The sequence below is a fragment of the Malaclemys terrapin genome, chromosome 8 (genome assembly GCF_027887155.1).
Source record: "Malaclemys terrapin pileata isolate rMalTer1 chromosome 8, rMalTer1.hap1, whole genome shotgun sequence".
In the NCBI taxonomy this organism is placed as follows: Eukaryota; Metazoa; Chordata; order Testudines; family Emydidae; genus Malaclemys; species Malaclemys terrapin.
The window spans coordinates 98,359,216-98,374,572 of record NC_071512.1 but is presented as its reverse complement, the minus strand read 5'-3'; the positions used below and the strand labels follow the sequence as shown (position 1 = coordinate 98,374,572).

General features: G+C 42.6%; 2 protein-coding genes across 2 annotated transcripts in view; one reads left to right on the top strand and one right to left on the bottom strand.

The window, feature by feature from the left end:
* Nucleotides 1–9,148, bottom strand: part of GLIS1 (GLIS family zinc finger 1) — a 285,319-nt gene extending 276,171 nt beyond the window's left edge. The window contains 3 exon segments of the mRNA XM_054037066.1: nucleotides 7,740–8,129; nucleotides 8,988–9,084; nucleotides 9,086–9,148. Coding sequence (XP_053893041.1) covers nucleotides 7,740–8,129; nucleotides 8,988–9,084; nucleotides 9,086–9,148 — 550 coding nt within the window.
* The window catches only part of DIO1 (iodothyronine deiodinase 1), a 277,465-nt gene that overhangs the window by 191,426 nt on the left and 70,682 nt on the right, over nucleotides 1–15,357 (top strand). The window lies entirely within an intron of this gene.

Sequence of the window (15,357 nt, the reverse complement as noted above, 5' to 3'; positions counted from 1 at the left end):
AGTATTTAACAGCATTTTGTTTCTTTTGTTTCAAACTATTTTGTTTCTTATCTAAAGTGCATGTTGTTATACACGCAAATAAGAAAAAGTATATAATTAAATTAATACATTTACTGCTATTTTCCTTTTACTGCACTGAGAGTTGGATAGGCTTAAAAAGTGGAAGCTATCAAATTTCATTTTTAAGATAGAATTCTAAGTGTATTATCTTTCTTTGCCTCAGGGGTTGTTGACTTCAGTATTTAAGCTACTTAACCACATCAAATTATCAAAAAGCAATGAATCACTGGCACATATTTAAAATAACCTTAGGCCTTCCATGTCGTGCTGGGAAGTTACTTGGCTTGAATATTGTTGTATATAATCTAACTCTTATCTTTCAAAAAAAAAATCTCAGTTACGAAATATTACTTAATTTTAAAAAATTAGCCTTTGATTTACACATAGGATGCTCTCTGTCTAAAGCAGCATGTGTAATTTATTTACAGCATTGGAAGGCAGGCTAAATACATCATCTACTGTTATGCAAACTTCTACTAGGTATTAAAATACCTGGTCCCCCAGAGACACATTTCATACAGTTCAGCAATGTTCCAAAATAAACTAAATCTCCAGCCCCTTAAAAGCTTAAAATAACAATTGAGATCTGTATTAAAAAGTGTTTTACAGTATTTGATTATGTCTACTTAGAACCATTTTTTCCTCTGGTTAAATGTGCACAAAAAATGCAAATCACCACACAAAAAAATATATTTGCTTTCTCCTTATTCCAGAAAGACTGATGCATTCTCATACCCACAAATCGTTCCTCCTCCTTCACCAGAAAAATCTTGAATACAAGAGTCCAATGCTATTTGAAATGCTTTGCATTAGCTCACCCTTAAGACAAAGCCGATGAGATTTATTCTATTACAATGCTTTTTATTAGTTAACTGTGTAAAGCACCAAAAAAATTGCGAGCACTGTGAAACAAAAGGCCAAACATACTTCACATTATTATATTTACACAAATGCAAAAATGTAAAAGAGAGACAGACAACTAGATCATCACTTTTTACGATCTGAATATGTAAGTTCTTGCAATTCCCAACTTCTAAAAGGCAGAATTTGAAAAGCTAAAAGTCAGAATGTGGGTCTATTTCCTATAGCAGCTCTGGCAACTCACTTTTCCCAACAATCATCAGTGATGAATAATCATTTCATAAACCTAAATTAACCATAGTAAAGAAAAAAAATTCTTGTGCCAGGTTACCAGTGAAGCATGGATTCTGCAAACAGAAAGCAGGAGATACCCTCTGGGGTTTCACATACTGAATGCCTTAAAGTACAGTGGAGGAAAAAAAAATTCTTGGCAACTATTCTTCAAAGTTGAAACTGAAAGGTAGAATTGGAATTGAATTTAGATGAAATGGTCTTTGATTTTAACATGCCACATTGAAAATTATTCCTGCCATTTTAGTGCTTCAACCAGTCATTTTGTCCACTTCATTCCAATGTTCAGGATTTTCGGGATACGAGGTAACAGCTGTGTCATATTTAGAAACACATCTTTGCTCTTGTTTTCAGATTTCTAGGGTAAGATTACACTGTATGAGAATTAGCAAACACCACCCCTGCTTTTGATCCAAGCTTTTTTTTTTTTTTTGTATTTATAAGTTGCATCAGTGTGCTGGGAAATAAAGTTTTGAGGCTGACAAATAAAGTAAACAAACCAGCCCTATATTAAAAGGAGTTACCGTACACTGTGAAACGATTGCTGGATTGCGTGACTTCTCTGGTCTGTTGACATGTACTGATAGAAACCTGGAGTATGAAATGCAGCAGTTTGCATCCATAATCCCTCTCTAATTGCCCAGTCAGCATCTTTAAGCGTGTTTCAAAAAAGCTCTAAAACAGAGGTATATTCACATTTCTACAATATTTATTCTGTAATCATAATATTAATCAAACATGGAAGTTAACCTACAATATCCTAAATCTGCCACAGACACATTCCCCTGATTATTTCACTTCCAAGTTTACCGACATATTTAAAGTAAGGGCTGATACTTGTTCAGCATGCTTGACAGCATAGGGTATATCTACAATACTATTATGGCTGAAATACTGACCCCACAACCAAATTAATAGCAAACCTTCCATTGACTTCAATGGAGCCAGGATTTCACCCTATACAATTAAATAGCAACCTACTGCGCATCTTTGCTCATTGTTAAGGAAGTGAATCTTTCTGTAGAAGAAAAGTACTATTCATAGTTTCCAAGGCCAGAAGGCACCTTTGTGATCATCTAGCCTGACCTCCTGTATAACACAGGCCATAGCATTCCCAAAACAATTCCTACCGCATAACTTCTACAAAAACATCCAATCTTGATTTAAAAATTTTAAGTGATAGAGAATTCACCATAACCCTGGGTAAATTGTTCCAAAGATTATTTACCTGCATTCTTAAAATTTACACTTTATTTCCCATTTGAATTTGTCAAAGATGGGTACATTTAATAGTTTTAAGTATTCTCACAGCCTATGGAATAACTGTCAGAGTTTATTTAGAGCCCCCTTATGACTGAATACGCATAAAGTCAGCTTGTGCACTCTTGCAAAAAAGACATCTACATGCACATTTCTTTCCAAGTTCAGCAGTTTTACGAACATAATCTTTCAACAGTTCTATAACATGGTTTTAAATCTACTAAAAATCATTCAGCACACACCTCGTGTGCAGGTGTTTGCAGGATTGGACCCTAAAATGGGAACAGCCATTTAGATCTATTTAAGAATTGAGTAATTTAGAACAGTTTGAGTATTAGGTCAATAGGATGACTCACAAGAGTAAAGTAACTCGTACTTGCAGAATTGAAGTCCTAAATTAACTGTCTTTTAGTTTACAATAAAATACAATAATTTCCCTCTCACCCCATTTAACAGAATACATTGTAAATCTAGTTTTCATTCCATGTGTCAATATAAAATTTTAAAGCCATAATAAAGTAAAGTAATCATTTAAATCCATCCTTCAAGTAGAACACAAGAGGTTATAAAATGTATCATTTTAATTATCAGGTTCATTTTTTTCTGATTAAAATAATTACATCTCATTATCATATATAATTGCAAAATGATATCTGCTACTATCATCTTTCTAACAGCTCATTTATTTCTAAACCAGAAAGCTCTATGCTTTTACATTATAGATGCTGTATGCCTTTTTGTAACATATTGATAGTTAGTTCTTTTGTTTTTTATTTGCCAATTATTCTGTGTTTCATTATGCATCCCTAGATAAAAAACGCAATCCTAAATACTGGATGCAATTAGATCCACCTTTTTTTTTTTTTAAACGGTGCAATAGCATTTAGAAATCTATGAAAGGGGCACATTCGATTCAGTGACTTCCAATCTCAAGACACAAACCACAAAGGAATTTCCTTCTGCAGAAAATAACTGAAAACTTATTTTCTCTTTTGGAAACGTATAACAGTTTTAGCTAATTTGAGAAAAAAAATAAGATTTACTAAAATGACCTAAAGCAAATGTGATTTCAGCTGCAGTTTCTCCCCTTTTTTCCAGGAAGGAGGGGAAAAAATAAAATAAAATAAAATAAAATAAAATAAAATAAAAAATAGGAGAGGTATGTTATATTATGCATTATTCACATAAAAAAACCCAAAACAAAAAAGAGAACATCTATAAGATTTAATTGTAAAAGATTATTCGAAACTACGATGCTCCCAAAATGTGAAGTGGACTGGGTTTGTATGGGAATCAGAATGAGGTGATAAAGAACACCCCTGTGTACTATATATGAAATTGAGTAAATATGGAGATTGTCATTCAAAATGGGACCAAAACTGCAACCCACCAAATTCAGATGAGTAATTCTCGATCATGCAAGTAATCTCATTCTCTTCAATGGGACTATTTGGGTAAATGATGATCATTCATCTGAGGGAGGGTTACAGGATCAGGCCCAATAAGAATAATCAGTATATCTAATATATTGTATAACTACTGGGTTAGTTATATTGCACCACCTTATGCCTTTTGTCCCAGTCCTGCAAATCTTTAATTATCCAGGAAAGATAGCCCCACGGTAGTCATCAGATTACTTACACGAGTAAGGTATCGCAAGTACTGGTCCCTTGTTTTCTTTTTTACGTGCAAGTTTGCTAGTATAGAGCATTATGTTAATTGTGGCTCTGCGTAAATAATCATATAATTATGACCCTCATCAAGAAAGTGACCAAATACTGAAGACTAAACTACTTTATTGTCTCTTAATGTAAGTAACTGTCTGAAGTGGCTCCTGAAAAGGTTTGTACTGTTGGGAGTATTTTCCCTAACGGCACAAAGGACAGGACATGAGTTAACACAGATGACTCATGAATCCAATGTATCACATGAATCTGCAAAAAAGAGCATTTCATTGTAATGATCAAAACTGCTTTAATTGGGTTTTTTTAAAGACATATTGGACAGGATTTTGATGTACTTTGTCGCAATTTTTCTTCCCTACCCGAACCTCAAGTATTTTTTGTGTAACTGGTTATTATTTTGCCCCATGCTACCCTGCAAATCACATATTATAGCATTAAAGTAAATGAAATACAGCAAAACCACATAACCCCGGGAAAATATTGTAAAGTAAGTCATACCTTTTATTACAGTTATTCTATGCCCAGTGGACCACAAGTGCCTCTAAGGGAACAATGTTTGGGTGCAAATACTACAGCTTGCAATCCACTGAGATCAGAGGTAAAACAAGGAGGGCTCAGCATGTAGCACAGCCAATCACACCGAATGAGAGGTTGGGCAAAATGTCACATTTAAAATAAAAATCATTGCCAGAAAGGGACAAATTTTAAGTTTTTTTTTTTTTTTTTTAAAGTCTGCATTTTTGCTGAAATATAGACAGCCCCAGGCTGCAAACACTTACACACCTGAGTAACTTTACTCACATGACCAGTTGCTCTGAGTTCAATTAGACTACTTGTTCAGGTTTGGGAAGTGTTTGCAGCATCAACACTTAATACCACGCAACAGCAGAGGAATGACATAGAGCCCATTGCAACAGCAGGCTACTCCTTCTCATTGCAATTGCCTCAAAGCTGTGCTTTTTGTTAATGGGGCAGTATCTTTTTTTTTTTTAAACAAAAAAAATTAAAGCCACATTTGGCAAAATGTTTACAGACAACTATAAAAATGGTTTATGCTCACGTTAAGAGGGTCCTTCCCCCCTGCTCCCACCCTTCAAAAAGGGATAAACCTAAACCAGGAGGCGTACTCTGTAATCTAACCCAGACTGAAGAGGGAGTTATTCCACATGCAGTACTGAAGTGCAGAAGACCCACTGTGTGATGGTCTGAAATCAAGCTGTCACCAGTTCCTCCCTTGAAAACCTTTGCAGGGTACATTTGAAGTTTTCCCCTCCTCATTCTGATTTCTTGGTTATTTCTTACATCATGTCCACATACACCTGTCTTTTCCTATAACCTTTAGCCTATTTGCAGAGCTATCGGCAAAGTCTGGATGCTTACAAATTGCCATCATTTGGCTTTTTTTAAAATTGTAATTTAGTATATTATTTGATTATTCTACTATCTAATTTTATAAGGTGGCTCTTGTTATTAGCAGGCAATTGTTGGTGCAGCAGCACCGCAATCTCCCTGCTTATGGAGTGTCTGGCGGGTGCTTTAGAAATGTCAATATTATTACTGGAAGAGAGTGAGGCTCACAGCAAGAGAAGTTGAAAAATGCACAACTGTGTGTGTGTGCAGTTGCTGTCACTTCACAAGCTGCGCATCTTGAATCAGAAGGACAACGCTGCAGCTTTAGAGAACATGAAGACTATTTATAATCTGTTGCTTCAGTTTCCATTTGACTGAGATGAATGAATGCACACTGTAGTTTGTCCGAAGAAACAGACACTCTACTAAGGCTCACTGGAGTCAGGGACACTTCAGAACATCGAGAATCTATCACATTTCCCCTATCTCCAGCTTCTGGTCTATGCTAAAAAGTCTTAACCAACAGCATAGCTGAACCACTCAACCTGGAAAAATCCAATATGCCAGCATTATGCACCAGGTGGACATGGCAAAGACCCCAATCCCCAATGTGGATAATTTTGCTCACATGGGTAGTATAGGTTACTTACATGCTTAAGCATCTGTACGCTTAGGCCCTAAATGGAGAAACTGGAAGCTTTACAAACAGGAATAAACTCCAGTGATGACTGGAGAGGAAAGGGAAGATAGTGTGATCAGTTAAGATGAGTGTGTCCCCCTCTCCCCAGACCCCCTTCTTTCTGCTGCAGGGATGCCAACACCACAGTGGAACTTCTGTTATTCCAAAGTGGGGATAGTGGGTTGTAGGGAAACCATATGGGGACTGAGAGCCCCCAGAAGTGAGTTCCACACCAGCTTGCTGTGGGGCAACAAATGGGTGGGCTTTTAGGCAATCTGAGAAAGCAGCAAAGGTGTGCCTGGTGGCAAATCAAGCATGGGGGGGGGGGGGAGGGAACTGGCAGGATGCAGTCCTTTCCACAGCCTGAAGTAGGAACTTCAGCATAGTTGTGCTAGAGCTCTGTGCACTCCCCCCATCCCCAAACAAAGTTGCAAATCCCATGTATTTGGGCTGTGTGCAGTAGACACAAATTTCACCCTTGCTGAACTTGGGAAAATCTTTAATCAGAAGGGGAATGCTGAAGCTCTAGAGAACATAAAGGTTATCTATAATCAGAACAATAATATAGTGGCCAGCCCCATTACCCTACATAAAAGCTCACAAAAGACAACATTTCTAGGCCATGTGTGAACAGTCTACTTTACTTTTCAATAGAAAGGAAAGAAATAGATGCAATTCCTAGTGGGAAGTATCTTACATCAGCTAGATAGAGGACATTTCCGTAGGTTTTTATACAAAGAGAAATCACCTTGTGAACATTATAGAAAAGACTGCCTTTGCTCTAATAATCTATGCACATCTGTCTGGGTATGTGGCATTATAACATGGATGAGATGCTTGTATTCTCTCCGAAACCAGATATGTATCTCTAGGGATTATCTAGAGAGTGGAATATTTTAAAATTGAACCTTGATAAGCTAACACAATCAAATAGCAGAAGGTGGATAGGTTTAAATAATCAACTTCCAACCAAATGTAATGCCATTAGTTATTAACTTCTTTAAGAATGATGGATGAAAAGATGCATTTCTAAACTAAAAAAAAATTGATTTTATACAATCCCTCTCAGACATCAGGAGTCCTGGATCTAGGAACTCACTGCTTACATACATGTTAATCACACCTTCTCAACGTCTAACATACAAATTCAAACAATTACAGTGAAACAATTTAATACAACTAGGCATTTACCTTAAGCCACAAAAACCGTGTGAAATAAGACGACTTAGCCCAGTTCATCCCAGTGAGCAGACCCAGCTTAAATGACCATCCCCTGTGTGTTTTCCAAAACTGAGGAGAGGCTGCTCAAGGAAATTAAAGAGGATGCTGGTCTCAAGATTTTCTTGAAACGTATCAAGAACTCTATGCAGTCCATCTGCAGACAAAGTCTGGTTTACATTATCTTGCATTTAGAAGGTGGAAAGAAAAAAAAATTTGCAGTGTTATAGAAACATTTCAGAAAATATCCTGAAGACCAGAAAGAAAAAGGTTGATATTGATGAATTTGTGTTGGGTTTTGTTTGTTTGTTCGGTTCATGCATTTTATAACTCACCCTTCACGCTTTGATGTTTCTGCTGCTGGAAATACTCTTTGGAGCTTTTAGGACATCGGAACTCCTGTGTCCGCTGAAGGATTGGAAGCCTCTCAAATATGCTTGGTCTTTTGGGGATGAGATCTAACAGCGGCACTGACATTTCATGTGGACTTTGCTGCGGTTCTGTATTGTCGCTGCTGTTGTTGACAGTTATTTTAAAGGACATCTGAGAATTCAAAAAAGCTTTACCAGTGTTGGAACAAGTCACTTGTGGCAGTTCCTTCATAGGCACTACTTGGCATTTATCAATCGCTTCAAAGAAGGCTGCACTGGTACTGGGTTTCTGAAACTCTGCAACCTCATAGTGCATATTTGTGTCCCTCTGCTGGAAGGGTCCTTGCTTATCTCCTACATAAAACAGCACAAGGAATGTCAAATGGCATGGAAGCTGACCCTCTTTAACTCTTAAAGCAATGGAAACAACAGGTAAAAACGTCCTACAAACTTGTGGTCTAACATCAGGTACCTTCATATATTCTAGCCAGTGGGTCATTTAAAAGAAGAGGCTACTGCAAACCTGGAAACCCTAAAGGGTTAATGAATACAATCTCAGTGAGATGTTTCCTGGTGTTTAGTCAAACAAATCCTGTATTATGGTAAAAGGAAGGTAAGCCAGCACTTTCTCCCCATACAGAATCATAACTACAGGGATGGAAAGGCACTTTCCACGGCTCTGGGGCTGTCTGGGAGAGAGCGGGGAGTTTAGCTTTTAAAACTGCTCATAGGTTTGTTTGGATGGTGGTTTTTTCCCCAGTGACACTGCTGCTCTTTTCAGTCATTTCAGGGAAAAGAAAAGAAAAAACTTGGAATGATTTATTCAGGCTGGTTCCGTTCAGTTGAACCCTTCAAACAGCACCCGCCCAGACAACAAGAGCTGTGGTGTTCATGCAAACAACCCCGAGGAGGTGGTTTATGTAGCGTGATTCTGAACTCTTGACTTTCACGACGTGCTAATCCGCCGCCTGTGGGTCACTGCGGCTCGCGAGGGCTCAGCTCCGCGGCCAGGCAGCGGCCGCCGGGGGACAGGCGAACCCGAGCCGCGGCGGGGGTGGCACCAGCCCGGCTCCCCCAGCCCGGGCGGCACGAGCTGCAGGGGCAGATGTCACTGGACAGCAGCTCGGGACCCAGCGGCTGCCCGGGCAGCGTGCGCCAGACACCGCCCAGCCCCGCACACCTCCGGCGCGGCTGCCCCCCGCGCTCTCCTACCTGGCCTGGGGATGCAGGCGGGCTCCCTCCTCCCGGCCGCCGCCGCTGCTGCCACCGCGCCGCTAGCACCGTCCCGCCGCTCCGCTCCGCTCCGCTCCGCGCCGAGCCCCAGCGCCCGCCCCTCCGGGGCCGGCTGTCTGACGGGCGGCAGCCCGGGCCATTGCCCTGCCGCAGCGCCGGAGCAAGCCCGGCCCCCGAGCCAGTCAGGGCGGGGCGGGGGAGGGCTGGGCCGCCCCCCGCGTCGGGGCTTGACAGGCTGGAGAGCCGGCGTGAGCCCTTCGCCGGCCCCGCGTGTCAGGGCGGCACGCGCAGGTACTGGCACGTGTCGCGCGCCCCTACGGACAGGTACACACGTGCACCCCCATCGCAGGGGTGCAGGGGCAGCCCTGCACACCCTACACCCCCGTGCACACCACACACCCCTGCACACCATACATACCACACACCCCTGCACACCGTACACACCCATACTGGCACACACTACCCACCCCGGCACACCACACCCCCCTGCACACCATACATACCACACACCCCTGCACACCGTACACACCCATACGGGCACACACTACCCACCCTGGCACACCACACACCCATAGGGGCAAACACTACACCCATGCACACCCCACACCCATACTGGCACGCACTGATGTCTATGTGCATGTGTGCACCTTTACATACATGCACACCAATGGCCACACAGTCTCACGTGCACCCATCCATTCCAGTGATAGACACGTTGGTATTCTGTACCTACAGCTATATAGCAGGTTCAACTACTCAGCCACCAAGTCAAAGGTCCTTAGTGGCAGGACAGGCTATACCGGTGCTGAGTGTCAGAGAGGCAGGCCTCCTCGCTGTCTTTCAGAGCTAGGTACAATCTGGCCACGTCTTCACATGGCCTTTGCAGTTTTATTTATACCTGCACCTCCCTTTATACACTGTATCAGCCCGTTCCATCTATAGTGAGGTGTAGAGATGCATGACTTAGGCATATATGCACACACAGCTAGGATGCACTGTCATGAGGCAATGCTAGCATACCTGCAACAGGTCAAAACACCTCACAGCCCAAACTGAGTGCAGGGTTGAAACCTGACCCTGCTTTACACACCGTGTTGTGTCAGGGGCTGCTGCCAGCCAGGGTGCCTAGGGTGAGGCAGAATGAAATCTGGTCGGAAAGAGGGAGATTTCATTTGCCTGCAGGTCAAACCTGGAGGATACACCCACATGATTTAGGACCGCTCCACCAATTTAAGGATCAGGGCCAACGATGCACCTACTATTAGAGTCCCTTTTCCCCGTTATGAGGAGCACAAAGGCCGGGGTGTCCTTCGATGGCACTTACCATATCTAGTGTAGCTCACTTGGCAGAATGTGATTTACATCATATACATCACTTAGAATCATAGATTAGGGTTGGAAGAGACCTCAGGAGGTCATCTAGTCTAACCCCACTTCGGCCACTTTTAAATATGAAAAACAAAATCAGGGGAGGGTTCCTTTTGTACTGGTGTCATTCAATACAGGTCTGTCGCATCTTCCGCGCATTTAACATGCGCGATTGCAGCTTTACGCGATCGGCAAAAACAAAAAAGAGAAAAATAACCATTTTAATACTGTACCTGTCGTGCAGGTGATGTCGCCCACCATTCAACTCAATGTAATTTTGACTATACGCGGTTTTTGCTTTATGGCAGATGTGGAGCCCATGACACAAATAGTGGGGGGGGGGGAGGGAGGAGAGGAGGGTTAAATAAAAAACTCAAGCAAGACAAGAGATTGAAAAATCAGCTACGGGGCACGAACCTCGAATTGTGACCCAGTCCAGGGGTGATGTCATGAGAGTTAAAAACAGCCAAACCTGTGTTAACTTTATGCTCTCATGATGTGGCTAATTACCATCTTGCCCACTACTAATTGGTTGTACCCCTTCCCCTGCTCGGTCTCTGGCTGTAGCTTAATGGGGACAGCAGCAGTTCCTTCTTTTCCATTTGGAAAATGTCTAGCAAATTTTAGGTGCTATTGGAAATGAATAATAATGTACTAAATTTGCATCTTAAATTATTAACACACTAAGCCATAATGATGTGTGAAGTGGCATTAAAATTTATATGTAACTAGGGAAATCATATTGGATCTTAGAAAAGGAAAGGCCTAATGTTTACATTAAGCTTAAATACACAGGGTCAGGTCCTCAGGTGGTATAAACTGGTGTAGCTACACCACTTCACACAGCTAAGGTCCAGACCAACCATGTATTTTTTCCTGGGAGTTCTCTCACCAACCAAAATTGGTCCAATAAAAGATATTACCTCACCCACCTTGTTTCTCTGTTGTTCCTGGAACACAGGTAATATCAGATACGTTTTATAACTTTTCATGTTGATTTTTCTTTTTAGATGTTAAGAATCTTTTTAAACTAAGAAAAGAAGGAAATTTAGCACTTAGGCTGCTACTGATCTCGTGAATTTCCTGCTTTAGGCCACTTACATCCAGCCGTTGTGTGATTTAAGCACATTTGTTCTTGTAGTCAGACTGTTTTCTCTTGACAGTTCAGTGATGAAATTTCAAGTCGCTAGGCCAAATTCAGCCCTGGTGTAAGCAGATGCAACATCACTAAAGTCAATGGAGTGAACTGGCTTATGCAAAGTGTGAAATAAATACCAGCAGAGGCCGCCACATACTTAATATAATTATCAATTACAGCACCCCTCATCTCGACCCACAGAGCTCCTGGAGCTGTGCCCTAGAGTAAAACATTACAGTGAATGTGACTGAGGGAACGTCGTGCAAAAAGGGGGTGGGGGGGGAAGAGAGATGTCAGAGGCCAACATGTCAGTCTAAAACAGGGGTCGGCAACCTTTCAGAAGTGGTGTGCCGAGTCTTCATTTATTCACTCTAATTTAAGGTTTCGCGTGCCAGTAATACATTTTAACGTTTTTAGAAGGTCTCTTTCTGTCAGTCTATAATATATAACTAAACTATTGTATGTAAAGTAAATAAGGTTTTAAAAATATTTAAGAAGCTTCATTTAAAATTAAATTAAAATGCAGAGCCCCCTGGACAGGTGGCCAGGACCCGCACAGTGAGAGTGCCACTGAAAATCAGCTCACGTGCCACCTTTGACACACGTGCCATAGGTTGCCTACCCCTGGTCTAAAAGGGCACTTCTTTCTACCAGAGGCGGGATATGGACTTGGCTGGATTCAAGGGGGAAGCAAGTCCCACACCTAGAGGCCACTGCAGGAAATGCCTGACACCTTAAGGATAAGGATGGAATCTCTAACCTGCAGACACTGGGCCTGATTCTGATCTCTCACTGGTGTCAATCAAGAGTAATTCCACTGAGGCCAGCATGAGTCAGAGGAGAGTCAGACCCAAAGTACAAACACAGATGGCTGCCCTGAGAAAGGCCAGTTCACACCTGCTCTCGCACACTGCATAAAGTAATCAGGGTCTGTGCAGAGAACTCCAGTTCACCTGCATGCAATAGACAGTGTGTAAGTATCCTCCACTGGCTGTTTCCAAAAAGCATATTACAATAGATTTTAGGACTGGAGTGCAAAGGCAGGCAAGTGCATTTACTATGGGTAAGACTCTTTTTTGCACTAGTTCACCATGACTTTGCTGGATGCAGGGCTTGTGTTGCGAATGCTTTCTCACCCTAACACTGTCACTCGGTCCTGGACCTGGATCATCAAATCCCATCTCCATACACCTCAGGAAAGTTAATCATTAGGTCCTCTCACCAATCACGCTGTTATGTTATTTCAGTGATGATTTTTCCACCAGCCATTTGGGTTCACAGGTCTGGATGCTAAGGGCAGAGTTCAGTGTGACTGACCACTCATGTACGAAGGTTGCAGGCTCAGGCCTGTCCTCACTGCCTCCTCTCCACCTCTGATGGAGTCACCCTTACTGTCCCTGGAGTGGCAGAGACAGGAAGGATGTCCTTTCCCTGAGAGTACAGGTAATGCTGGCTTGTAGTCAGAACTGCCCAGAAGTAGGGGAAGGGGTAGTTTGCTCCGAGCCCCGTTTGAGAGGGCTCCCAAACTGACTGGTGCGGCAATCTGGCACAACCTGTGGCACTGCACGGCAGGTCGCAATGCCACATGCTCAAATTTGCTCATGATGGAGGGGTGTCCAGGCCAACCCTGAGTGGCACTGTGACCCCACAGCAGACAGTCAGGCCCAGCACCCTGGACAGGAGCCACCACTGTGGTGTGAGCGCAGGGCAGGCTTGCTCTATTCCCCTTCCCCTGCTGGGACCTCACCTCAGCCGTAATTTTTCTGGATGGAGGGGGGGTCCTCAGTTTCAGAGTTTGCCCCAACCCCCACTAAAGTTCTGTGTATGGACAGCCCTGTCTGGGGTAGAATTTTAGTTTTACTTTCCAAAACTCTTCAATTAAGCTGGTGGGAACAAGATTGTGATTGTGATTTGGACCTCTCTTACCTCCCTGTGTGAGTGATCTGGTTCTTAGGTCCAGGCACATAGCCCTACTCCTATTTGCCTATTTACTCCCTTCCTAGGCCAAGTGGGAGGGTGTGGATGGGGAATGAACAGAACCTTGCCCCCCATCACTGGCAGAGTAGCTGACCCAGGTTGGAGACTCTCTAATAGGAGTGCAGGATTGTCATTCTGTGACTCTGAAGCCTAAAACATCACTGTGACACACTGGAAGCTGCTACAAGCCTGGGTGAGAGCTCTTTTTATTAGAATATCACCAGGTTGAATGAGCACTGGGCTTTGTGATCTGTTACTGTCCAATTTCTAAGTTCTCAGCCATTTTGACTTTACAAATCATAGCCGGATGGAATGCTGCTACAGTAAGGCATGTATCTATGTCATGCCAAGAATCCTCAACCATTGTGATCAAAGGTAATTAAACCAATCACTACCCTTACTCTGAAGCTAATTTACATGCCAGTTTCATTGATTGTAGAAGGGAGATGGCTCAAGTAACCCACCACCTGAGCATTGGTGCCACAGCACAGGCTTTCAGCTACTGGTGGGTAGTAATTGACCGTTATAATAGTAAACTAGCACCTGCCAGCAGCAAAAAGAAACAGAAGGAACAGTGATGCAGGGGGATATTTGTCAGAAAGCTTGGTGAAGCTATTTCTGGGTTGGTGCAATATAGGCACGACCCCTTGGTCAGGGCTGTGTGTATACTCACAATCCAGCCCTAAGGGAGTAATCTTGCTCCTATTCAGATTAGATCAAGACTAAACAATTAAATCCTCTCAATATTACGCATTTCAGAAGTCTGCATGCTCTTAATACGGCGGTGATGTAACTTGATTCTGAGACCAAAAACAAAGCTCTGGCCCCGTTGACCAGGGAAGCTATGCTAGCAACAACAGTGATATACCTGCAGCTAGCTGATCGTGATTTCACTGTAGACCAGGGTCACAGAAAAGCATAGATCCCAAACAAACAAACACTTTCCTGTTGTTCAACCATCAATCTTTCTTCCCACCAAGTTTAGTTACCAGAGCTGTTATGTTACTGATGGTCTGTGGCTAACTGGTCAATGCCATGATGCTGGTTCCTCCTCTGTTTCCAGGTGCTTCTACAGGCACCCGGGTTCTTCTTTGCAATGAAAAGCCGCAACACCTGTACTGGCCACTGTAAAAATGGAGGGTGGGACACAGCAGTCTCTGATTCAAGCTGCTCCTCTAGGAGCAGGGAACTGGAGCTGCTCCTTGAGATCCGAGTATGTGAGAAGGGAATAAGGAAGCATCTGCAGGGGGAAAGAACCAGCCAATAACGAGGGGCAGAGGAACAGGGAACAACAACAAAAATGGATGAGGAAGGTCATTAAATAAAGATGAAAAGGGGACAATGCAATTAGTTCTCCCCTCCTCCCCCCAAATGTACAGCCCTCTTAGGGTCTGAGCCCTGAAATCCACAGGAGTCCACGGGAATCAATGGATAAAATACTGTCTCCGAAATACTCTCCCTCTGTTACCACCTTCACTAGTAATCAACTGCTGTGGTAGCCACAGGGATATTGTCTGAGGCAAACAGAACAGGGGATCTCCACAAGATACTCTATTTAGATATGAGCCACGCTCTGAGGTGTCTGTTTCACTGTGTAGGTTTTCTCTGGAGGAAAAGAACTAAAACAAAGTCACCTTTAAAATGGACTCTGAAGAGCGAACACACAGATCTGATTTATTCACTGGCTTCCATATGGGAAGTCCTGCTTTTGCTTATGTAAGGAAAAACAGGGGAATGGGGGGGGGGTGTGTGTGTGTGTGAAATTTTTTAAAGGGATATGCTTGAGATTGCAATGCCTTAGAACTCCCCTGCTTTAACAGTTGTTACAGTGAGTAGATGTTACCATCAGGATTCTATTTAGAATAA